General features: G+C 36.3%; 1 protein-coding gene and 1 non-coding gene across 2 annotated transcripts; both read right to left on the minus strand.

Annotated features, from left to right (window-relative positions):
• Window positions 1-594: 594 nt before the first annotated feature.
• On the minus strand, window positions 595-26,587 carry LOC137389770 (ubiquitin-protein ligase E3C-like). The gene is made up of 20 exons (XM_068075864.1): window positions 26,436-26,587; window positions 24,585-24,713; window positions 24,197-24,331; window positions 23,995-24,107; window positions 22,754-22,902; window positions 21,753-21,897; window positions 20,005-20,216; window positions 18,919-19,225; window positions 18,444-18,530; window positions 18,169-18,347; window positions 13,391-13,617; window positions 11,403-11,580; window positions 9,949-10,046; window positions 6,614-6,761; window positions 3,907-4,157; window positions 3,423-3,541; window positions 2,629-2,818; window positions 2,256-2,412; window positions 1,608-1,738; window positions 595-1,143 (listed from the first exon to the last, which is right to left on the minus strand). Exons 1-20 carry the CDS (start codon window positions 26,496-26,498, stop codon window positions 976-978), a joined length of 3,186 nt encoding a protein of 1,061 aa, XP_067931965.1. The 5' UTR covers window positions 26,499-26,587; the 3' UTR covers window positions 595-975.
• Window positions 6,867-6,938, minus strand: Trnat-ugu (transfer RNA threonine (anticodon UGU)). The gene has a single exon. It is a non-coding gene; the product is annotated as a tRNA-Thr (tRNA).
• Window positions 26,588-27,527: the final 940 nt, after the last annotated feature.

The following is a 27,527-nucleotide window of genomic DNA, read 5'->3' on the forward strand; positions in this document are numbered from 1 at the left end:
TAGAATTATATTCAGTTTTCCTTAATCGTAAATAAAAAAATTTGAATTTAGTTTATGATATCGTTTTTGCCAAACTCTCAGGATCATTTTGAATGTAAAAAGCATTATTTTTGTTTAAAATAAGCAGCCATATGCTAGATTAATGCCAAATGATAAACTGTATGACCAGCATCTATTATCAAGCTGAAGCCATAAAGATGAGAGACTAGAGAATGTTGGGTAACATCTGAGGATGTGAGTAAGTGTGAGAGGCAGCGATGGTGATGCTGCGTGTAAACCATTTTCAGACAGACAAATAGGCTGCCCTTAAGACTTTTCTTCTAAGACAAAGTTTTATCAGTGTTAAAACTCGAATACCAGGTTAGGTTTTGCAGCCATGATAGATATAAAATTCATGTTAGACCACCGAAAGACAGCCTCATATAGCACAACGTAAACTTCATATGATAGAAGTATGTTGATCCTTAAGAGTTAATTCTGCTGACTATCCAAAAGGAATGACGTATTACTCATTTTACCAGCACAAGTCTTGGTCATCGAGGAGTTACTAGCTCATGTCTTATGGTCAAAAGGCATAGATATGTGTTTATATCTAATGCATTTCATCAGTTCTTTATAGAGATAATGTTATTTATATACATGTAGTCCAAAGATCAGATATTCGTAAACTAATGGGTATCAATAAATAAATAGGCCACCAGCATAGAAAAGTGGACCGGTATTTAAACCACCAATGGCTTTCAAAGCAACTCTGTAAAACACATCAAGTCTGAGGAAGGAGTAAAATAAATACATGAGCATAAAATGTTTAACCTTTACAATTAAGTTGTTTAGAAAAGCCCACATGCCCTTCAGACAAAAATAATTTTTCACCACATCGCTTCATCTATGCTTATAATAGAATCTTATATTTGAGGACTGACAACACAGCACTGTGACTAGTGTGCGCTCTTAGCTGAGCGCTCTTGTTAAAGTCTAGCTTAGCTCAAATCCAGCTCCAGACTCGATAGCGTACAAGAGTTTTGATTTCATGGTAGCCTCATCCGGATATTCAGGCAGCTTAAGAAAGTTCATGCAGGTGCTAGCGGTAGGCAGCCGGTCTTCGTTACCTCCGTGGTGAATGCAGAATGCCGGATAAAGATTCTAGGAGAAACAGAGTGAGAAAAAGTTAGGTCATTATACGAAGACTATAGACTTGGTACGTATTTGACATTTTAAATTTACTAATTTTGAGTGACTGGCTTTGTAAAATTCTTTTAAATTAAAAGCAACTAAAAAACTTCACTAAGTGTCAGTCGTTATCAAGCGCTTTATGCAACAAATCATAAGCATCGAAATGAAAAGTGTATCTAAAATCTAACACTATGATAATCAATAGTCATGACTTGTCACAGCTCCAGCGTACATAAATAGGCTGTAGTTGTATGACACAACAATTTACCAATTTTTGCTATAATAAGTGCCGTGTCTGTCTGTATGTCCATACATTCTCCCATACCATACGTCTGTTCGGAATCACGCTATGAGCGTTAGGAATATGTAAGAATAACTGTGCACATAATTATTACACACGATGAAATATCACGGTGTATGCTACGGCACTATACCTTGAAGCCAAGAAGAGGAGGACGGGAACAACTGGTAACAAACTTCAACAAGGCACTTCGTTGCGACGCTGTGAAACTGTAGACTACTTTCCAAAATGTCTCAATAGCTGGGCTTTCAGCAGTGTACGAGCCTAGAAGATGAATGGCAAGATGGAGACAAGAAAGCATATACTATAATATTTTTGGTAACTACTACTGTTATTATTCCAGTTTGCGGAGTACGATAATAAAAGTAATAAGAATACATTGTAATAATTTTGCAGATCACACAGCGGCTATGTGATAGCCTAGCTATGTGATGTCATAGCCGCTGTCAATGCTAAAATCAAGGCAATTGACGGTACAGCCAATTTACATGCTGGTGCAGCCGAGGTACACGTCAGTACAGACAGTTTCTGTCAGTACAGTCAAGCTACATGCTGGTAAAGCCAAGATACATGTTAGTACAGCCACGGTGCATGTTGGTATAGCTAAGGTACATGTCAGGTAGAAGTCTGTACATGCAAGGTACTTGTTGGTGCAGTCAAGGTGCCTGTTAAGGGTAAGGTCTACCTTTTATACATATGAAAAATAAAATCAACCATTCTCCTAATTCTTTTGTACCTTAGTATGCTCTGGCTCGCTGACAGACAGAATACACTAACTTACCAGAGTAAAGTGTATGAGCTTTCAGATCACTGACATCTATAGGAGAAGTTGCACCGGAAATGAGTATATGGAGTTCATGATGATTGAACATGCGGAGCCAATCGAGTTTAAGCACATTCTCAAGACCTTGCGTGAATGACTGGCACTGCTGCCGGATCTGTGAATAACCAAGCGCTGACACATTACATCTAATCTTATACACGAAATGAATAAGGATAACTTCGAGAACATATAACGAGTTGAAATTTTTAATGCAAAAACTGAAACAATTTGCTTTTTGTAGTTGATACCAGATAATAATAGATTTCATGTAGTATTAATGCAGATTTAATATAATAGAAATTAAATTAAAAAGTATATATATATCATTTACCTGTTTGTTTAGTTTATAATCGGCCATTAGGTGTACATACTCAATACGGTTGCTATTATTCACTACGATGTGTTCACCACCAGGTTTGAGCTCTACATGGGAGGTCATCCCTAGCACCTCATTCACAACGCTAAAGTCTAAACCAAGCTCTGTCACATCTCCAGAATAATTCTTCACAAACAGAAGGTTCCTACAGTGACACATAAAACCTATAATGACTGTTGCTACAGGTGTTATTAGCTGAAGGTGTCAGGAGATTACAATCCCTTTACCTTCCATAATGGCTCCCTAAGTAATATTACTTTCCACCATATTACGAATATGTCATGTAATAATCACAAATTTTGCTAAAAAGAACTTAAACAATCAAAACAGTGTTTTTGATGGTCGCCAGCATATATGTAGACGGTGAGACTCAGAGAAGGGACGATCAGATCCTATCTGTAGAGGGACTTGAAGGAAGTGCCACCAGCCCATCTGTGTGTAGCCAAGGGAAGGGACACCAGCCCACCTGTGTGTAGCCGAGGGAAGGGACACCAGCCTACTTGAGTGTGGCCGAGAGAAGGGACACTAGCCCACCTGAGTGGGCTCAATGGAGGTGCCGCCAGCCCACCTGTGTGTGGCCGAGGCAAAAGACACCAGCCCACCTGTGTGTGGCCGAGGGAAGGGACACCAGTCTACTGGTGTAGAGTCAAGGGAGGGGGCTACTAGTTTACTTGTGTAGGGTCAAAGGAGAGGAGCCACCAGTTTAACTGCGAGGTGTCGAGAAAAGGAAGAAGAGGCCACCAGCCTACCTGTACAGTGTAGGGTCGAGGGAAGAAAGTTGATGAAAATCACTATCTGCCTTGCCGAGTATTTTGGTAAGAAAGAAGCCAGCAAAAGGTAGCTCAACCAGCATGTTCTCATACAATGCCTAAAATAAAAAAAATTATATTAAAATACTGCAGCAAGGTCGCCTAAGGTCAATGAAAATATCAATGATGAGAATGAGCCTGGTTTGAGAAAGAGTTTGAGTTTTTCATAAAATTCCAGAATCATTGTCACTACAAACACTGGCGACGTGTACCGGAGAACTGTGCAAAACTATTTGAGTTTAGTCGTGAAAAATGTTTGAAATCTCCTGGATACATGATAGCGTCAAAGCTAGTAGGAGCAAACTGCTTTAAATTAGTTATAAATATAAAAAGAAACAAGCAAAAAAAACCACCACTGATTGACACATAAAATACAACAAATACTGGCTCAAATTCGAACACAAATTACACTGATAATAGATACCTTTCCGAGTACTCGACCGAGAAAAAAGAAATGCTTTTCAGAGTTCTCCATAACAGCCGGTGCCTCGGGGTTAGGATACAGCAGTTTGTCATTGGATGCTGTCAGCTTGAACAACCCCCTGTTTGGATCAAATCCTGTTTTCAGTAGCTCTGAGAGAAATTCACGAAATATTCCGCCTCCATCTATTCCAGGTTCATCCAACCCAGACGCGTTTAACATTTGCACCTTGACCTTGGGCTTCAAACTCTCTTCTACAGGAACATACACCAACCGTGAGATTAAACTGCGCAACAAAAAATCGGGTATGCGAGTAAGCAAGCTTCTTTTGAACCATCCTCAGATACTAACAAATCTTTCATTAGCTTGAATGAAGCTAAAAATATCCCTCATTCGAGTTTCAACTGCAGAAATTATATGAATCGAAAATGAAGGAAGCGTAATAGGAACCATTTCACATTGTGCAAAATTTTGTATCACACTTTGCAAAAAATATCTCAAGCAACAAAAGCTTTATTTCAATCAGGAACAATCATCTTGTAAAATCTGTGTAAAATAAATCGTAAAGTCGCAAGGTTTATCTGTTCTTGATGCATTCATAAAAACTGCTAACAGCATCATAAATGAAGGTCCTCAACAAGCAGAATTTATTTATTAGCATATTGTTAAATAATACAGATCTCTTACGCACTGTTGCTATAGTTACATAGCGCGCTATGCTACTATGGCAAAATTAACACACACATACTTGACACATTACTTGACAGCATTGTATAATTACGTTAATTTATAACAATATAATCATGTTATTTTTGTTTTCAGCAATGATTTTGTTAGAAAAAAAACTGTTTCGAAGACAAAAACAATTGCGATGCAAGCTCGAAGGTGTGGCATAAGGAGGTGATTTTGTTGGCACAACAGAGACATCAATTATGATGTCAATGCCGACAATTAAACAATGCCAATATTATTCAAACCCTAATTTGTAATGTTCTCTACTATTGTTAATCCAATAATATTTCGTGCTGTCAGTTAACCTTAAAAAGACTGAAAAATCGTCAAAAAACTTAAACCAGTCTGATATTTCAAGCTATGTAGCTTGTAGCTATGTAGCTTGTAGCTATGTAGGCTCATTTGAACTACAATGAAGGCACCTGCAGCCAATAGGGTAGCAGTGCTACAAAAAATAGGATGGCTGAAAGAGCCTTTCAACATCAAATTTGGTACCAAACGGATCGAAATTCTTTAATTAATCCGTAACCATGACAGAACAAGTTTTTAAAACAATAATACATGTGAAGTACTATATCTCAAGAGTGGTGAGTAGTGGGCAGCATTAACTGTAGACTCACAAAAGGGTACTTCAAGAGAGACAAATTTAGATTTACCTTCTCAAAACATGAACGAGTTGTGGCTTAAATACTGCAAAAATCAACTGTTAAACCTCCATTATAATTCTGCATATAATATTACTCAATTGTTATAAGGTCCTTTAATACCGTTATAGACTCATTTGCCCAGTTGGTGCATTTGTCAATTACAACAATCTCTCGTTTATCGCGGGAGTTGCGTTCCATAAATAACCTGTGATAAGTGAAATCCGTGAAGTAGTCAGCTTTATTTTTTTTGATTATTTTACTGTACTATAGAATGCAATACCGTACTATAGAATGCAATACCGTACTATAGAATGCAATACCGTACTATAGAATGCAATACCGTACTATAGAATGCAATACCGTACTATAGAATGCAATACCGTACTATAGAATGCAATAACGTACTATAGAATGCAATACCGTACTATAGAATGCAATACCGTACTATAGAATGCAATACCGTACTATAGAATGCAATACCGTACTATAGAATGCAATACCGTACTATAGAATGCAATACCGTACTATAGAATGCAATACCGTACTATAGAGTGCAATACCGTACTATAGAATGCAATACCGTACTATAGAATGCAATACCGTACTATAGAATGAAACCAAAACCCGTTTTAAGGCCCAAAATTTGTTTAAAAAGCAATAATTTTAATACATATATTGGTAATTAATACCGCTGATGACGTCCTTATATTATTTATCTCCTTTATGGAACGAACCAAAGATTAATTTATTCTGTAACGAGGTCCTATAGCCGCATAGCTTTTACCTTCCTTTAGCGGGTCCAAAAGTGTAACTTTTCCTGCAATAGTTAGCATCTTCCTCAGCCTCTTTAGCGCATCCGGAGGCCCTTTTGTCGGTGCAAAACGTTTCTTGGACATTGTGGAATTTTTGACAATTTGACGGAACGTACATCAACGAAAACTGTTGACAAGTGAAAAAAGGTACAGTACGGCATCAATACTTGACTTCTAGACAACAGTAAAGCCCCTGAGCCAATCAGGATTCATAGCACAATGCGCTATAAAAACAAATCAGCGAAAGATGAAGCGCGATTTAGCGAGGGATCGATGTACATAGTTTGATGATATTACTTTATTCAGCCATGCTCTAGAGATCATTTAGAGCCAAATAAAAATTTATAGTACCTTGACAAAATATAACATTGACAAAAATAACAAAGAAATTAAAAACACAACACTAATAATCATAGATAATCATAACCACATTATGCATGTAATGGGTACTGTGACATACATAAGATAAGACATACATAAACAGAGAATAAGCGCTACTACTTTAATAGCATGACTAACCATTCTCAGGTGATAGCTTTTCAAAGGCATCTTCATAAATAAAGTCTCGCCGAATATTTATCTTTATAGCTGCATGGCCCATCGGGTCAAACCCATCAAAACCAGTTTGAAAGTTGACTCGGTCTGCTGCCAGCAAGTTGTGAAATATCTGTACAATATACACATCGAAATCAGAATTAGCTTATAGCTGTAGCACATTGCGAGGATGATCGAAAAAAAAACACAAACCTGAGCTTCGAATGTCTATGCAAAAAGCCTCCGCTGGGGATTGAACCCAGGACCGCTGGTTTACAAGACCAGCGCTCTGCCACTGAGCTACAGAGGCTCGATAACGGCTCCAGGCTTTACATTAAATAAGTCGCTACGGTCATCGTGCAAGCCGTCTAGCAACAAATGGTGGTAAAGATTAATTGATTTCGAGATTTCCTAATCGTACATCATACCAGTTGTGCATGGCCAATCCTTTGCCCACCAGGACAACAGTTGGAAGCCGTTTTACCAAATTTGATCTGGTGTCTGCGCTTTCAAACTGCACAACTTATGGGTTTATGTCATTTTCTAGACCCAGTCGTTTCATCAGTCTAGACAGGGTCTAGACGTGACAGACAAATGATCAAAGCAGTAATAGATAAGCAGTCGAACTGCCATGCAGCTCCATTTTCTGTACTGTGTGTAGAGGCTAAATGAGCATGGTCTAGTAGACACGAAAATGCAAAAATGCTGCCGTATAACCCATGATATGAATACCCATAATAGAAAGTGATGAGAAGAAAAGGGTTCCAAAATGAAAAGGGTCCCAAAATAGTACTAATAGTTACTCGGTTACATTGATTACAACTAATTTTTTCCTTGTTGCTGTAGAGGTTGCCATGGTTTTATTGACAATGTATCTGAGAAGATCAGATGTCACAATCATCAGAACTACACTCTGACTCGAAGTCACTAAGGTCCAAATCTGATCCATTGTCTTCAGATTCGTCCATAATGTGGTTTATAATCTTACCGGAAAACTTTAAAGCTTTTGATGAATGATGAAATTACTCTTCAGGAACAGTGTACGATGTAATAGTAGCCATTATTATAGCGTATTATAATTTTAAAGCGTTAAAAACATCTTTAAAATTTAAAACACGTTACATACGTTTTCTAACTCGAGAGCTTCACAAATTTTCTTTAAAACTTTGAAAGCGTCACCATCGAAACACTTAATAACAGCATCACACTAATATGTTATAATCAAAGTAGTTCCTTGTTTAACTCAGTTTACTACTTCGACAAAGAGCGGTTTAGAAAAAATGCTGAGGCCGTCAATATTAATGTTGATTCGAAGAAAAGTAAAAAATACAGGTGACATTAGCATCGCTTTGCCTGTATAAGAATTAAATTTATTTTTCCAAAAATCTGACAAGCTGGTTGAAAAATACAGCGCCACCCTTTATTTGAATGCCACCTCTAATTAAACAACACTAAAGGGGAGGGTTGAAAAGTAGAACACCATGGAATTTAAATAGAGGTTTTACGGTATGTTTTCTGAGCTCATATACTCATGTCGAAAGTGATTATTTATTCGGCTAGTTCCACCAGAAAATCTGCAAGACATTGAAGTAGACACATACCGTAAGTTCTCATGCTCAACGACAAGCCGCGCGGCTTGTCGTTGAGCATGAGGACTTACGGTATACAGAATAGTAGTATAGAAGTAGACCAAAATGTAAACCAAGTGCAACTTGAATTTTCACAAACCATTCTGATAAATCTCAGGTGGAGTCAAATGTCCCGACACGTCATAAACCCTTCACACAAATGAGAAGAACTGAACATTTGGTATATTTGGTATGCTAGTGTTTAGCCTGAAAACTAAATGAATCAGTTTTACCATATAAACAGGTGGTAATTTTCAAAAAGGTATCTCAGAATCTATACAGAAGTGTTAAACACAATGTCATCACATAAGCTGCCCTTACATGACTACTATCTACATGTACATTTGATATACATCAAATGTACATGTATCTCAAACATGAGAATAATAAAAAAACTTACCAATAAAGTTAAACTATATCTAGTGTAAGTACGAGTAAGCTATGCATGTACTTTTATCATTCACTCTTCATCCAAACCTACAAGCCTACACTTCCGTTCCGTTTGCATGTCTTTGATGTGAAATAATCACAATAACCCATTTTACCAATTATGACATTATTAATTTAGTTTGGCATACATATAATTTAGGCTTTTAAACAATTTTATATAATTGTTTGGGAAACATTTATCACCATTTATCTCTGAATTAATTTAATCAATATGCCTTGTATTTCTTGTAATAATATTTACTCCCACATAAGATGTCTTCCACATTAAAAACAAGAATAAAACAAATTAACTTTGTATGTTGAGGATTGACTGCAGGCCTTTATTTCTCTCCATTAGCCATTCATTCGAAATGTAATTTGTAAATGGCAATTCAATTTGCATGGATGTAATTATAACTTTTTTAATATTGGTGTTTATTTGCAGAGAATCTTCAGTCAATATTTGTGTGACAACCTACATGTATTACAAACCTTGTCACTTCTGTTAAAATATGTCCGAGTCAAAAATGATAAGGGTGGCATGTGGCCATTCCGTAGAATGAATCTTATTCCAAGCCACCTTATAAAGTTTTTGCAAAGAAAACTAAGCTCAGGGTGAGCTATAAATGTATGTTATACAGCCTCGACGCAGGCGGATGATTGTTAATTATTGTTAAGATGATAGGCTAATTAATTAATTACTCACTAATCAGAAACGCTTTGTATGAAACCTGTTAAAGCCACACTACCCGGCTCTTGGTCCTAAGTAAACACTGTGCCAAGCATCACTTGCAAAGAGTTAAATATGGAGCACCGTATGCATTTGACATTTGTAAAGACGTATGTGTGTGGGTCTTATAAATCAGTCTTATCAGATATAAAAGACTATAGACCAGATGTAGAGGACTATAGATTAGATGTAGAAGACTATAGATTAGATGTAGAGGACTATAGATCAGACGTAGAGGACTATAGAGCAGATGTAAAGGATTATAGATTAGATGAAGAGGACTGTAGATCAGATGTAGAAGACTATAGATTAGATGTAGAGGACTATAGATTAGATGTAGAGGACTATAGATTAGATGTAAAAGACTATAGATCAGCTGTATAGGACTACAGATCAGATGTAGAGGACTATAGATCAGATGTAGATGACTATAGATCAGATGTAGAGGACTATAGATCAGATGTAAATGACTATAGATCAGCCGTCTTACTAGAAAACAAATTGACATCTCAGGTCAAGTAACACACATGTACCTGCACTCTCTCTTCAAAAGGCACAACAAATGGCAGCTCCGTTAGGACAACGAGTCTCCTGCTGTCTGTTACTGATAAATTCACTTCGGTCTCTTCATCTAAAACCAAGATACAGATGATAAGTGTCAACGAGTGAACAACATTGATGAATGATACTACAAGAGCTGAGGAAGAAAAGGCAAGAACATTAGGAAATACCAGGAAATCATGAGAACTCCCTGCTAGAAAGACAGGTGATGCCGTAGTCAAGTTATAAGGACCGCTGGTTGAGATGTGCGGTCTAAATACACTGCGTGGCCATAACTGTCCAGCTGGCAAGAATATAATCCAGTAACATGCTGTAACGTAATGGATGCCTGATGTGGTCTGAAGGTCAAGGACTCAGGTGTGATATAACAGACACACTACGCAACCGACTAAAAGGTTCAGCAAGTGGGTTTATAGGTGAGACTGGGCTGTACTAGACACCAACAAAAAAAGTGAAGGTCTAGCAGGTTTTGAAGTCTAACGGGTGCCCTATGTAGCCTATAGGTCAGAGCTGTGGGTCTAGCGTCGCTATGTGAGCTAACAGCAAAGCTGTGTGTCAGAAGAGTCAGGGAATGTATGACAGTTTGAAAAGTGCAAATAAAGAACATTTCTGAAGTACGCAAATTATACTGGGTTCTATCTAGAAATAGAGGCGATGCTTATAACATATGATAAAGTCAGCCTTATTAGGCGAGTGTAAAGCAAACAAAAAACTTGAAATTATTTTAAATTAACCATAAATGCATTCTTTGAAATATAGCAAACCTACAGTCTAACTTGCGGCCATTTTAGATCACTGGTTTACAAAATGATGAGCAAAATTATTAAATGGTGCCACCAAAAGTCTTCCACACAGGGTGTACCTCTGATCTCCAATTTAAAGAGCTTTGCATACTAAGGATAGTGTAAAATGTTTTTAATCGTTAATTTTAATATTCAACAGTTTGCTGTTTTTTCAAAGAATGTGGAATTTTTTATAACAAACATCATAGATTGTATTGAGCAGTATGTTATTTTAACTTGTTGTCCTTTCTGTGAAGAGAAAGCAACTCCGGAACAGAGTTTCGTTTTTCTATTATTGTATGTCCAATGACAGGAGATTTTTATTTTTCAACTCATCCAATTGTGCATGCGATATTTGCAGTGACCTAATTTTAGAATATTTATATATCGAACTTGAATATCTATTTGAAAGTTGCGATAAAATCTGCTGAATGCATCATACTCAGCCTCTACTTAAAAGTAACCCATTAAGTTCTTCAATAGAATGTGTAACTCCTACAAACAGATTTAAATCCCAGAGTTACATGTAGTTATAAAGCTATTTGATCTTTGGGTACATTCATTTTAATCACACCACAAAATTTTCCACAAAAGGAAAAATTACAATAGAAGCAAGTCGCGGTTAGGTAAAGGGTCATACTAACCTCGACTATCCAGATGAGTGCTCAAAGGTCGATTGTCAAACACGTCTATGTGATTCTGATAGAGGACACGCAAGTCATTGGAATGCACTCTCACTTGGTTAGAAAGCCAATGATTGGAAGGACAAAAGTTGGTGCGTGTATCTCTGATGTAAAGGTGTTTGGTAAGCCTAGCCATCACCTAAAGCACAAGCTTATTCGTCACAATAGAGACATGACAATACTAGATCAAGAGATATTGCTGGTGATGGGCAAGTCTTTAGCTGTGAGCAGGAAACATTTGACAGTTTTTACACTTAAGCAAGATGTTGTAATAAATAGCTTGTTTTGTTAAAAAAAGCTGACATTGTGTCATTTCTGCGTGACAATAAGAGGCAGTACCTAACTTCATTCACAGGAAGAAAGCAGCCATCTTAGTCACAGATCTGTTTAATTCACAGGTGTTTTCTGAAACCAACTTTTCTTATAGAAATACCTATTTGTGGCAGCTAACCAAATGTTGCTATGGTGTGGTTATCCTACTTTATAAGAATAGAGCATAGCCTGACATCATGAGAAATATTACAGGATAATTATTTGTCTAGTACCATCAGTAAATCCTAAAATCTGCACAAATTTGTACAACTGTGTTCTACACATTTGTACATTATTGTACATTCACATCAAGTAAATACTTAGCCGAAGCGCAGTAAAACACTCTTTTCCAAATAAAACATACAAACTATACATGGGTTTTACAATATACGGAGATACTATAGGGTAATAGGTAAATGACACATGGTTCTACAAAAAGGCTCCCACCAACCTGACGACTTGACTGTGTTAGTGATGAGCACTAACCTAAGCAATGGCTTACTATGCAGATGTAAAAGGATTCAGATAGCTTTATGTTTGTTCCATTTCTTTCAATTTAAACTCAACAGCTGATTAAAATATATTCTTTTAATATTTTCTCATCATAAATTCAGATAATGGCTGCCAATGACATTCACTGTTCAACCTTAAAAAAATGAATGTCCCGAAATGGATGAATTACAATTTACCCTGAAAAGGGATGATGCACTTAATATTCATTAAATACAACGTGTGTGTGTGCACGCAATCCTTCAAAGATCAAGTATGATGCCTGATTAGCTTACTCTAAGCAGAGGCCATGCATGGTTTTGAGAGCACTGGTGCACAAACATTGGCTCTGTGATCTTGGCTGAACACGCCTGAGCCCGCGGCAAGGAAACCTTGACAACTGGAGACACGCCTAGTTGCGAAGAGCAAAGGTAATGTTTTATGCCATTCCTGTTATCACCAGTGACCTCTTTGGGAATTGAACCTAAACCTGTTGTTTGCAGGCCAGGTATTCTAGACCACTAGGTTTCTCTCAATAAACAAACTATTCACATTTGAAAAGGAAAAATAGGACAATGCTAAATATATAAAAGTGTAAATACACAAAAAATACCCGCAAAGTTTTTATAAAAAAAGTCCCATGCAGTTTTTTTTAATTGAAGCAAACACTCTGTATCATTTCAGCTACATAGATATGATTTATTTCAAAACCATCTCCATACATTGCTGGTTAAGGATACATAAAATTTCTCGAATAACTTGTATTTTCAGAGACTAGAGAATGCTAAGTTGCCAAACCACAAACACAAAAGACAGACAAGGATTTGGTTTCATAATGTAGTTGATTCACTCCAGCAACGCAAAATTCAAAAACATTAAATATATTCTCAAAGAAGTCCATTAGAAAAACTTAGGACTCACATATGAGAAGTATTTCAGCTAAAAAATATTGGAAGATTGAACATTCATGCAAGACCTAGTAATCTGTAGGTTAACCTGCTAACGCTGCTAACATAGTCTAGAACACTTATTTGTATCTACAAAGTGTCAGCAAGAGCCTAACCCCCTTGCATCCAAACAACTTACAATGCTGCCAGACTTGCTGTAATCTCTCACAACCAACCAACATAAAATGCTGCCAGACTTACTGTAAAAAGATACACCCATTCAGATCTTTGCCTCAAGTAGCTTTCTTTTGTTATACGTTTAGCCGAGTTTGTTTTTATGCCAAGATTCTCCAAAAACTGCCTCCTTTCATCGAAAACAGGCTTGCTGTCTGGAATGGCGAGGTAGACAACACCGAGGCACGCATCCCGAAGCATGGCGACCATCTGTACAAGCTCTTGTCTACTGAATGGACTGGAACTAGGTTGAGCTGCAAAGTTCAAAACGCAGATGTTCACCCAAACAAGGCAGCTAGAGAATTGTATTTCTGCAAGGCTGAGGTTGTTTATGCTGCCAATGCAATTGGAGGTGTGATACGAGAGGTTCATCAACTTTATACAGTAAAAACTTCTTTATGTTTGAATTTAGGAAATTATTACTGATCAATTCACTGATGATTAGATTTCCGTTTCTGAATATAAAATACTTCATACGAGCGAATAGAGCGAAAAATGGAAAGGTTAGATTGTTTGCATATTTTTAGTGTAGCTAAAAATGAATAGTTTCCATGTGTTGTGTTTCTAATGCTTACACAAGTTTGTTAAAAACAAAACCAGAATTCTACTAATATTAAGCTTAGCTGAACTTCTAGCTATTGCTGTAGGACAATCCTGTTACTTGTCTTAATAAACACCGTAGACTTTAATCCTAGCAACACGTATCCAAAATATTGGTGAGAAGGTTTGTGCTCTTGATGAGCAATACAGTAATAGACTATCTCAATTCTTCCAAAGCCTTAGACAGCAAAACACGGCAAGGTAATAATCTACTGCCATAAGTTTTAATAACTACCTAATACAAGACTTTGCACTTGTCATTAATATGCATCACCGCTAAGCATGCTGAACGATTTTTTTTGTCACAAAAGATTACTCTTGATTAAAGCGAAGTTGTCTCCCTGTAGTACATTGACTTCTATGCTGTCACACGTCCTTCAAATTGGACTCGACTGCTCTAGAGACATGAAGAAGTGCGAATTGAAATTCTACACAATATGTGCACTAAGGACATGGGACACTGCAGCAAAGAATGAGTGTGACCTTTGAAGGCATAATGTGTTCAAGTTTTCATTGTTATAATACTACCAATCACACATACAATTTTTTTCATGTTTTTGTGCAGTCCAAACCATAAAGAGATCTCAATACGTATACTGAATATAGAACCAGTTATGAAACAAGTGAAATATATTTCATGAAAATGGATGCAAACTACAATTGGTTTCTTACTTGTGCAATCATCAGGCGTTAAAAAGTCACGACTATGTTATATAAAAACCAATATATATAGGTATATTGGTTATACATTGGTAAACCAATATATATTTGGTAAATCTCTATAATTTCTTTTCATAAACCAATATATTTATTAGTTTATGAGAAGAAAGCCACAGCACATATCTAAAGAATATTACTTCTTCCTTCCTACTGTTGTTTAAGACGTTAGTCTTACAGCATTTATTCAGTTGGAGGTTTCGAAGCATAAATGTGAACAAAGAATGCGCACAGCAATCGGTCAGTAAAAGTGCGGGTACCAAAAGAGCTTACGGTTAGCCTTTGTTCTTGAACCATATATCCACGGTCGGTTTATTAATTTAATATAAATGAACTGAAAGATCCCTAAAAATTTGAGCAGGAAATGAGTGTGATACAGAAAATAGAAACAAGAATAAAAGTCAGTGCATATTTTTTCATCAAACAACATATACCTTAAAATCCTTGTACAAAAGAAACATAGGTATAGGTTGCCATAGATGTAGATCAGATTTTCATAAATGTAATTCTATCAAACAAAAAACTTGGCAACATTCCTATGAAATTTGGAAATCAACTATTTCAAAGGTTGACTTGCAACAAAATTCACATTGCAGCCATTTGGTATCAAAAGATTCACCATATCTTACTCTGCTGAGTTGTAGGTGCAAAGTATGTGAAAATGTGATTACAAGCTCTTAAAAGCTCAAAAACGAACAGGTAATCGCAGCCATCACGAAAACGCCGTAGATTGGAATCTCTTTCCAAAACGGCTCAAAAGGGACGTAGCTGAACAAGATGGCTTCTGTTTACACTTTCATGCAGCCTCAATCGTCGAAATATTTTCACAAACATAATTCACGCATTCGATAAAACCATGTCTATTGTCCGTACGCGTCTATTTCCTTATCATTGTAATGCTATCACTTTGAGCAATGATACCTCAAAACCTACCGTAAAAATTTGTTTAATTTTCTAACCATAGCTCGAAGGAGTGCATATCATCATCTGATAAACATGAGGAGCCTGTTGGTCACCTGTGATAGTCGAAAAATGCTGCAGAAATTGTTCGACCTGTTTAGCAGAAAGTATGGGTCACATGATCAGATTACGACTAGATGATTAGACCCAACTGAAACAAAACTGTAAAGTAGCGAGCACCCATATTTGATAAGTGATTTCTGGTAGAACCCGAAGTGTTTGTCATAAACTATTGCTACGAAACGTTTTATATTGAGCCTTTCATTGGCCTTTAATTTTACGTGACAACATCACGTGTCAAAACAATAACCACAATGTTTGAGTACGCCTTCGAAATAAAGAGATTCCAAACTACAGCATTTTCGTGATGGCTGCGATTAACTGTTCATTTTTGAGCTTTCAAGAGCCTTTAATCACATTTCCACATATTTTGCAGCTACAACACAGCAGAATAAGACATGGTGAATCTTTTGATACCAAATAACTGTAATGTGAATTTTGTTGCAAGTCAACCTTTAAATCACGCTTAAAAGTCTGTCTATAAGTTTGAATCTTTCACCTTCGACTAGCAGAACAACCGACAAGTAATCTTCTCAATTCTATGGTATGATGGCACAACTCCAAAACACAGAGCACGCATGTTAAACCATAACTGTCACGAACAACTTTTATCGTATTTTTTAGGTAAATCAGACACGCTGATTCCGATTTTGTACTCAAAATAAAGATTAGTCCACTAACCTTCATAGTCATTTAGGCTTTTTTAAAGCGTTTCAATATCCGTTTCGAAAACAACACAATCGGCATTACAAGCTCCGCCCATAAATATGTGACGAAACCTAGCTTCTTCAGGAACGGAAGCTAGGAATGTTTAGTCCGATTTAGAATAATAGAGATGGGTGTCTTAAAACCCATTATTATCTAAATCCAGCCTGCAAAATAATTTCAGTTTTTTATGAAAGGCATATAAACTATTTAAAATTGCTCGTAGCTTGTTACATGACGTTTAAATGGGCTGAACGCCGAGAAAAATGAGCTCAAAAAGTGCAGTTTTATCACAAGCTAGCGTTGTTATTGCGCTTTTTTAAATATGCAATGCTAAATAGCTTATCTACCTTTCAGAAAAAACTGATATTATTTTTAAGGCGGAATGTAGATATTAATGGATTTTAAAATACCCATCTCTATTATTCTAAATCGGTCTAAACATCCCTACATAACTTCTGTTCCTAAAAAGCTAGGTTACGTCACGTATTTATGGGCGGAGCTTGCTATGCCGATCGTGTTGTTTTCGAGACCGATACTAAAATGCTGTAAAAAAGCCTTCATTACTCTGAAAGTTAGTGGACCAATCTTTATTTTGAGTACAAAATCGGAATCAGCGTGTCTGATTTACCTAGTAAATACGATAAAAGTTGTTCGTGACAGTTATGGTTTAAGGTTGACTTGCAACAAAATACCCATTACAGTATTTGGTATCAAAAAATATGCTAAGGGTTGACTTGCAACAAAATTCACATTACAGTTATTTGGTATCAAAAGATTTACTATGTCTTACTCTGCTGTGTTGTAGGTACAAAATATGTGGAAATGTGATTACAAACTCTTGAAAACTAAAAAACGAACAGTTAATCACCGCCATCACGAGACCGTCGTAGATTAGAATCTCTTTCCAAATAGGCTCAAATGGGACGTAGTTGTACAAGATGGCTTCTGTTTACACTTTCACGCAATCTCATTCGTCGAAATATTTTCACAAATATACTTCACGAATTCAATAAAACCATGTCTATTGTTCTTATGCGTCTATTTCATCATCATTGTAATGCTGTCATTTTGAGCACTGATATCTCAAAACCCACTGTAAAAACTCGTTTAATTTTTTAACCTTAGCTCGAAGGAGTGCATATCATCCTCTGATAAACATGAGGAGCCTGTTAGTGACCTGTGATAGTTGAAAAATGCTGCAGAAATTGTTCGCGCTATTTGGCAAGATGACTAAACCAAGCCAAAACAAAACTGTAAAGTGGCGAGCATCTGTATTTGGTAAAGGCTCTTTGGTAAAACCCGAAGTGTTTGTCATAAATTAGTGCTACAAGAAGTTTTATGTTGAAACTTTTATTGGCCTTTCAATTTATGTGAGAACATAACGTGACAAAACAATAACCAAATGTAATGACTACGTCAGAAAAATGAACTAATTTCAATTTATGGCGGTTTCGTGATGGCTGTGATTAACTGTTCGTTTTTGAGCTTTTAAGAGCTTGTAATCACATTTCCGCATATTATGTACCTACCTACAACACAACAGAGTATGACATGGTGAACCTTTTGATACCAAATAACTGTAATAAGAATTTTGTTGCAAGTAAACCTTTAAGTCATACTTAAAAGTCTGTCTCTTGAAGTTGAATCTTTCACCTTCAACTAGCAGAACAACGGACAAGTAATTTTTTCAATTCTATGGTATGATGGCACAACTCCAAAACACAGAGCACGCATGTTAATGTCACACGTCTAGCACTAACCATCAAGATGTTCCGCTCGAGGCTTAAAGTCATCGTCATGGAGGGTGAGAATAGAATGATAAAATAAAGAGCAGAATGCTGAGAGCAGGGACATGAGTTTATGAATGCTGCCTTGAACACTCGTATAAAGGGCATCACCTTGACCCCTTGACAGCACCTGCATCAGCGAGACGGAGTTTCTACAATGCAGATTGAGCAGTTTATAGCCACAGAAATGACATAATAAAACAAAAGCACAAAAGTCATGATTGAGATAAAATGTAATATATAGTTACCCAGCAGAATTGACTTCTGATACCGTATGGCATTCTGTCCATAAACGACTTATAAAGTCTTTGTTGAAGGCCAGAGAGTACATTAACCTGAAAAACACAAACCGAACATTGAGTAAATATTGGGGCTGAAGAGATTTCAAAAAGTAATTGTGTCGCATATTATAACTAGCTAATTGTGTCGCATATTATAACTAGCTAATTGTGTCGCATATTATAACTAGCTAATTGTGTCGCATATTATAACTAGCTAATTGTGTCGCATATTATAACTAGCTAATTGTGTCGCATATTATAACTAGCTAATTGTGTCGCATATTATAACTAGCTAATTGTGTCGCATATTATAACTAGCTAATTGTGTCGCATATTATAACTAGCTAATTGTGTCGCATATTATAACTAGCTAGACAAAACTACAGCAACCTACGATGCATACGTAAACCTTGTCTTCAAACACGAATGTTCAGCTAGCTACCTGCTTGAGTGTACCCGTTGATTAAGACGAGAGAGAAGTGTGTGACAAATTTGACATATCCTCAAGAGACTTGAAGAATCTGCACCCGCTAGTCTCAACAACCTGCTCACGTGCTCAGGTGTGTTGAGGACATATATACAATCCGACCGTAACTGAGACAAACTCGTAGGGTTATCTGAGTCATCATCTTCGCACTCCATATTGACGCTGTCATTTTCATCACTCAACGGCGCATCAGCGGTGAGAGACGGCAGCAATCGAGATATAAGGCAAAGGTATTGCGACAGCACGCGATCCTCCATCTTACCTACAAACAGGAAGATGTCTCTATAAACAAAGCAGAACGGTGACAAAGCTTGACAAAAGATTTACAAGTAAATAATTTTACCAGTCAGCGTGACTGCACATTAGTGTTACTCAGTGTCATCGTAGAACCTTGGCTACGATGATTGAATATTAGTCAAATGGAAAACTTTCCATCACTGGTTTTACAATAAGGATGCTCTGTTGAGAAGACAACTTCCTATAACTTTATACGGATTAAAATTAGGGTTTAAGGCGCTTCCAATGACCAGTAGACACCACGCTGTATTACTAACTTCAAAATCATCATTTCTTATTTCATGCTAATAAAATGTGCTTAAATATTATGCAAACGAAAAAGTCTTAATGTTTATTAATTATACACATAAAAAAATAAAACGCCCCAAGAATCACTGACAACAAACATGAATCGAATTAAAAACCCAATTTAACCTCAACTACAACTGTATCATATAAAACCATAGCATCCATCATACAGCGATTACGCGATACACAACATTTCAGACAAGACCTTTTTAATGTCAGGTCCTTAAATATAGTTTCGTTTGAAATCTAAGCAGAAATATTTTTCTCTTGAAAAGGATGAACAAATCTTATTTATTGAATGTTCTATACCTAAGAGATTTATTTCAGTAGAATGATGTAAAATTCATGACAGGAGTTTAACATTGCTCACAGTTTGACACTGTGTGAACATCCTTAAAACCTCAAGCATTTTTACAAAATGTTCGATAAGCTGCCTGCGCGCTGTCGATTACTTACCAACTCGGTCCCCGACCAGCCCCATGAGGGAGTGAAGTAGGGTGGCGTTGAGCTGCACACGAGGACGAGCCTCCTCATCAGTGAAGGCATTAATTATATCAGTAACAGAGATGGTAGATGCAGCCCTGATGCAGGGCATTATATAGCAGCTGATCTGAGGTGTGTAGTCACGACTCATGAAGTCCAGACCGAAGTACCTCAGAATAGTCAACCTGGAAGGTATATAAAATGCTGACCTCAAACAAGAGCACCGAATACTGTTAGTTAGATGAAAATGGCTCAGACTACTAATGATACAACTTAGTAACCTGTAGGAGTATTCATACAGCACTTAACTAGTGCAATTCACCGTGGAAGAATGTACATAACAGACACACAAAATGTCACACAAAAAATGAGTTTTAGTAAAATAGCAACAAAAACACACAAAAAACTACACATTTAAATAGCACACAGTAGCCTATATCTTAAATAGCACACAGTAGCCTATATCTTAAATAGCACACAGTAGCCTATATCTTAAATAGCACACAGTAGCCTATATCTTAAATAGCACACAGTAGCCTATATCTTAAATAGCACACAGTAGCCTATATCTTAAATAGCACACAGTAGCCTATATCTTAAATAGCACACAGTAGCCTATATCTTAAATAGCACACAGTAGCCTATATCTTAAATAGCACACAGTAGCCTATATCTTAAATAGCACACAGTAGCCTATATCTTAAATAGCACACAGTAGCCTATATCTTAAATAGCACACAGTAGCCTATATCTTAAATAGCACACAGTAGCCTATATCAGGTGTAAATTTTGCTGTCACAGAGATTGCGCAAGAGTCCTTCACATTGTGGAAACTCCCTGGCAACTTTTCATAACTCTTTTCAGCCACATAATGCCGTACACATTGCTGAGTAATGCGTTGAATATTCAACTGCATCTGCACAATCATTTCTGCGCAATTTGAGATCAACGTAAGCGATCTAGTTTATGGTTTTTATAACAAACAGTTTTATCTGCAATAAAACTGTTTCCTGTTTTCAGTCAATCTGTTTTAGCAGCAATGAAAAACTTCAGCCAATCAGCTTTGAATCAGTCAATTATAATGTGGCAGTACAAATTCAAAACTCAAACCACAATCCATAAGGTTAACGGGAAATGAAAAGTTCACTCTCTACAGTTGCCAAAGCAAGCAAAGAGATAAAAGTCAATGGGAATAGTACTCGATAACTGTTTTTCCTGAAAGCAACTCTTTAGCATAACACCGCCACAGCACTAATCACCTACCGGAGTCAGTCTACGATATCCCATGTCACATGAACTAAGCAGAAGGCCAGACTCCTGAACAGCTTCCCAGACTTTGGACATTAGCTGGTTCACACGCCTCTAAACATGGCTAACCTTTCATTCTGCTTACCAATCTCACAAGCCTCAATGGCGGAATAAAACAGATTTTCTTAATCCATTTAAATGAAACCTCATCTATATATACATAAAATATTATCCTCAGACAGTAAACAGTATACAGCACCTCAAACTGCAACAAACTGTGCTGTTTATAGTGTTGGCGCTCGTAAAATGTACTCATCACTTACTGATAAAACTTGCTCTATAGAAAACTTTCATATTAGCTCACATTAAAAATACACTTTGTAGTTGAAAGAAGTATTCTAGAGTAAATAAAACTAAACCTCCATAAATTACTAACTTAAATACAATGGATCAAAACTCGGAAATATGCTCACCTATTTTCGGTCGTACACGGAATAGCCAATGGTCTACAAATGAGAGCGAGGAGACTGGCTGCCAAAGGTGTTGGAGCTACAGTGCCTTTGTCTAGTGAGTCTGGAATGCGGTGATCACAGAGAAGCCTCATTGTGCGAAAATATCCTAAAACGGTATCATTAATAAGCTCTTGTTGTAGTATCTTTCATAGAAGCGACCAAAATTAAATCACGATCACTGCTGTATTCACCCATCAATCAATGCACAATGTTGTAGTTAACCAATCAGTAAACAAGCACTGCTCTACTCAGCTGCCAACCAATGAGCACTGGTGTACTCAACCAGCCAATCGATGAGCGCTGGGGTACTCAACCAGCCAATCACACCATGAAGGAAGAAACACTGTACAACTCCACAGAATTAAATACAAGTGTATGAACATGTTTAATGTTCTAGGTGGTCTGCAGCAGTTTCTAATGAATAAACATGTAAATGAGTAGTGATACGACTGTACACTTGGAGTACAGAGGTAGATAGATATTTACTTCATTTACACGGGTCAATGCTGTTTGAAGAAATTAGACTATGAAATAAAAAACAAAAACTAGTAGAAACTGCGCGTATTGACAAAAAAGCTCTTTTTGTATAATGCTGTTCTATGCTGTAAATTGGAAAGGTGCTGGTGTCTAATATAAGGTGTTGTGGATTTCGGGAAGTAGAAATATAATGGATGGTCAGGCAGATTGGAGATACGATTTGAGTATTTTAAACCGCAAATATCTACAAACACATTTAACATCCCAGCATTAAGGGTATTTATACGCTGATAAACACAAGAGTCTTAGCTACTAGTGTGAGCTCTATCAAACAGCAACTGTGTCCAGCGCTACAACATTTGACAATTATGCTGACCATGTTTTCACAAACACCTCAGACACGACGGCTATGATATTCTAGAAAAAAGAAGAGCAAGGAATAGTCAGAATTAAATTGATAGCAAAGGTAGAGAACAAGTTCAAACCGTTAGCAACAAGGTGCTGATATAAGCCAGCAAGCCTTTCGCTTCCATCCTCTAGATACTTCTTGTAGAGCTCTGAATCCATGTACACTTCTAGTACTCGTAGAAGCATAGAAATATTCTCTCTTGTGCCCGAGAGCCTCTCCAGTACTCTGTATATAGACCAAGTATCTATCAGACTCAAGCAGGTATGTAACACTAAACAAACAGTTCTGAGACTGAAATTAAAAACAAACAGTTGTCCTATACTAGCTGTGGCAAGTTTACCATAATTCAGGGTAATCAATAACTCACTAAATCCTCTTCTGAATGGGTTTACAAGTACAATAAGTCAGCACTTTCACTACTGATATTGTGTTAATATGCTGATCTTGAACTTTGCACCTACTTTCAAGACTGTAGCGGTCATTGTTCAAAGCATAGACTCCTTAAAGAGGTCTTTAAGAAGACTTCTTTAAGGAGTCTATGGTTCAAAGCATGAATCAGATATTTTTTGCCAGATAATCAAATGATTTTTAGAAACAAAAAATGTGGTTTTCAAGTCTAATTAAACATTTCTAGTTATTGTCGCTTTTAGTAGCATAACTAGATTAGTCTCCGTGAGTTATACATAAATCTAATACTTCTGACCCAGTTCGTCAGTGAGTGTTATAACAGGAGGTTGCTCAAGTATTCTGAAGAGAAAATATTGAACTTCATGATAAGAAGTTGCTTGGTAAAGTATTCATTTAATTTATTAACTGGCGGTAAGCCGGTTGATGCCCGGATTTCTTCCATTTTCCATTAGATAGCATGTAGGTGGGTGTTTAAATGGCTGGTTCTCAGGAACCATACAGAGTTTTGAAACCAAATATTTTTAGTGACCTGGCGCAAGGCACGGAGCATATGAGTGTGAAGTTCGGATAAAATTGATCGCATAGTATTTACATGAACTTAAGGACGCACAAACAATAACAAAGCGGAGTTTATTAATATGATTTTCGAATAAAATATCCTAATGGTTATAGTTGTTAAAAGTGAGTGTTCAACAAAATTATATTATTGTAAATGACCTATACATACTCCACCTAAGGCTGAATGAGATAGCTCATTGAAACCCGTGCAATTATCAGCAAATATGTGGCTAAGAATAAATTATCCTTGGTATCTAACACAAGCCTTAAAAATCATCATTTTAGTGTTTTCAATTATAGACACAAGGAATATTATAAGTTATTAAAAAAGAGTGACTAGTTAATACACACCCACAAACTATTTGTAACCACCTCTTTGTCTGCCAGTCGTTGGAATCTGAACCTTGAAACATAAACTGCTGAAATTCTGATTGGTACTTGACAGCCAATGAACAAACTGAAATCTACAAAGTAAAATATGGTCTTGTAAAGTTGCATGTGACACAGAATCTTGCTATCTTACATGATAAAACAGAGCAATACCATCACTTACCATGGCCATATCATCAACTTCACTCTTGAAAAATAAATTTATCGATCTGATCACAGACTCAACTAATCCATAAGTTGGTGGACCTTTTTTTAATATGGTCAGCATGTTTTCAAACTCTGTGCGTCGCTGGGCAAACTGCAAATAAACATAATAATTACTCATATTACATGATTTACTAGCATAAAAAATCAAGTGAAAACTTTCAACTTAGAATGCTGGGTATTGGCTTCCAATACTTTTAACTCACAACATTGTTGATGATTGTCAACACAGAAGATAAGTTGCTGTCAACATGAAACTCAATAAAAGAAAATCATTTGATTTTTTAGCGGGCGCTACACATCGTCATCATCCATAAATATACGAAATCATACTTTAAACCAATCACCTCCTGTTTCCTGACATAGTAGCTTCTAAAGGAAGCTTGAATTATCACAGCACTTTTTGCTCTCAGTCGATGCAGTTCTCTTTCCAATCTATTCTGTTGAGCTGCAGCAAGCAACTCATCTTTTTTACTCTAAAAAGCAAATTATATTGTGCACATAAATGGTCAATAACTATAACAATTTAAACCATACTAAATTTCATTGTTCTTTTTAATCTCATAGAGTCATTTAAAAAAACTGCATCGCAAGAAAGCAACCGCAGAGTAAATCCTACACTTCTCAGTAGTACTTTTGCAGCTGCAATCGTTTCAGTTCAATACCATTTGAATTCTATTGGTGGTGAGATGGTAACAATTGCATCTAGTTTTTTAAAATCACTTAAGCAACGCTTTAGAAGTTCATTCTATTACAAAAGTGTTTGTATCTTGACCTAGTTACAAGATGGCTTGCCTAGGATGCCTTTGTTATACGCAGTCGGTATAGATTATTATATCCTGGTATATATATATATACCAGGATATATATAGGTATATATATTATATACCTCTATATAGGTATATATATATATAGGTATATATATTATATACCTCTATATAGGTATATATATAGGTATATAATATACGTATATATAAGTATATATATTATATACACAGATATAACAAAGGTATAGATTAGTGTACTAAAAGAATTAGCATGCATTCTCAGTTAGAATTCTATCATCGAGAAGCCAATGTTACTTGGCAGTTAAACCATAATCTTTTAAAAAGAGATAAAGCCATTTAGCAAATACTAGCTGATAAAAATACACATATGAAGTCCATGTAACAAGTTGTTCCACCAAGTTTAGAGCTGGCTAGTCATTAGGCTCACATTCCTGTCTATAAGAAATGACAGAAACACTGCAGGTAAGTACAAAGAATGTTTCATAAGATCCCTGATGCTGAAATCGTATGATTTCTGAAAAAAGGAAGAGCTTGAAGGCGATTGTTGGATATTTGTTAATCATTCACCATCTGCAGTTAAAAGATTAAAAGTAAATGCTGATGATTATCTGTAGAAATTACTGGTGTTGCTGATGTCTCATTAGGAACTGGAACAAATTTTATCTTGTCTACACTGTTGTGTTTGTTTCTGATCATTGATAAGTATGTAATAGATTCATCCCTCTACCCTGATGATTTGTTTCTAGAATCTGAAAACGTGGGTGAAAGTTGAAAAAATGGAGAAGAGCTTAGGAAATTACTCATTATGTGCATTCAAAAGGCAAATGTCATGCCTAGAGCAATTTCTGTGAAACCACCTTGCTCAATGACTATTTTGGAAACCGTAATAAGATATCAATACTCAACTAGCAACATCATGAACAGAAGTGTCATATTCTCACCCACATTGATTGCGGCAGGGTAGAGACATTCAAGGTAGATATAAGTGCTGAAGCCATATTCTTCCATTTAAAATAGTTCAAAAACTCAAAAGTGACATTTTCTGTATATCAATTGGCTTAACGTCATACACATAAAAAATAATAAACAAGTTTAGCAGAACTATGTTGTATGGAAGTAGTTCTGACAAATGTCATTTCATGACAAATGTTGATGACAAACTCATGAAGTGTGGTACAAAAAAACCTTAGGCCTACATAGTTTTAGCAAATACATTGTCATATTATTATATTATTTATATTATTATATTATTATTATTATTCAACATATTAAATATTGAAAAAGACACTTTACAGTACTGATAGTTTTGTAAGAAAATATTATGTAGAGTTAAAAGAAATGTTTGAACCTGTCCGAGACAGCAATAAACGTAGCATTTCGTCGACTAGGTGTAAGGGATTAGTTCCATACCAGCTTCTTGCGGCCGAGAGATTGCGTTAATGATGACTTGTAAGCGCCTTCAAAACTGTACATAATATGATTTTATCGATAAAAACGACTCCTGTTCTATGTGTGTATTTTAGTATGAAGAATTCTAATTTTCATTCACCGAACATACTGACTCCAGCTGACTCACTATTTGGTGCGTAAGTTCTAAAATTTAATACGTACATTATTGTAGATAAACAATTCCAGTTCGTGACGATTTCTCTACCCCTCTCTATCAAAACTTGCATGTGGACTAGCAGCTAATTATTTATCCAATCAGATTATAATTGCACTGTTTCGCTGCGCAACGTTATGTAGGTAAAATATTTGCTTTAGCGTTAAATCTAAATTGTCTAAATCTTTACCTAGCATACTGTTATTCAAACTAATGCACGAATCACGTGGTTAGAAAATCTAGCATTTTCTAGTGGATTCCTGAGTGTTTATTGTTCCAGTGTAATGCGCAATGTAGATGTAGATATGATCCTAATTACGTGTTTGTAATTTTAGTTCGATGGCTAGGAACTCTATAGTCAATTTCATCAACTCAGAAATACGATGTTGGTAATTTTTCTAATGCAAAGTTGCTAAGCGTGATTTGGAAGAAATATGCACAATTATTGCACATCCACATAAAGGGCACATAAACACCAGTGTTTGCTTGTCATCTTATTCTATTTTCGATTATGTTTAGTTTGTACGCTTCTGCTTAGGTTGTGTGAGTTGATTTGATTAATACTGGCTCTGGTACTAGTGAAAGTGTTAAACTATAAGCAATACCAGTATTTACCAGTAAAGAATACGTCTTTATTTCTATAAGCCCGACACTTTAAATACACAACTTACGAAATTCTAAAGCAATAACAGCGACAAAAGATTAAAAATAGCCAATGAATATTCTACCATTAGGCAAACAATTGTCCATGCTCTTTCACTTAGTCTCATTCGTCTTTGTGTCTCGACAGTCCAAAGAGAACTATGGTAGTCTAGGTAGAAAGAGGTTCAACTGTTAAAAAACAAAGTGTTTGCAGTCATAAAAAAGAGCCTCACCAGATGAAAGAAGCAGAGTCGTAA

The sequence above is a fragment of the Watersipora subatra genome, chromosome 3 (genome assembly GCF_963576615.1).
Source record: "Watersipora subatra chromosome 3, tzWatSuba1.1, whole genome shotgun sequence".
In the NCBI taxonomy this organism is placed as follows: Eukaryota; Metazoa; Bryozoa; class Gymnolaemata; order Cheilostomatida; family Watersiporidae; genus Watersipora; species Watersipora subatra.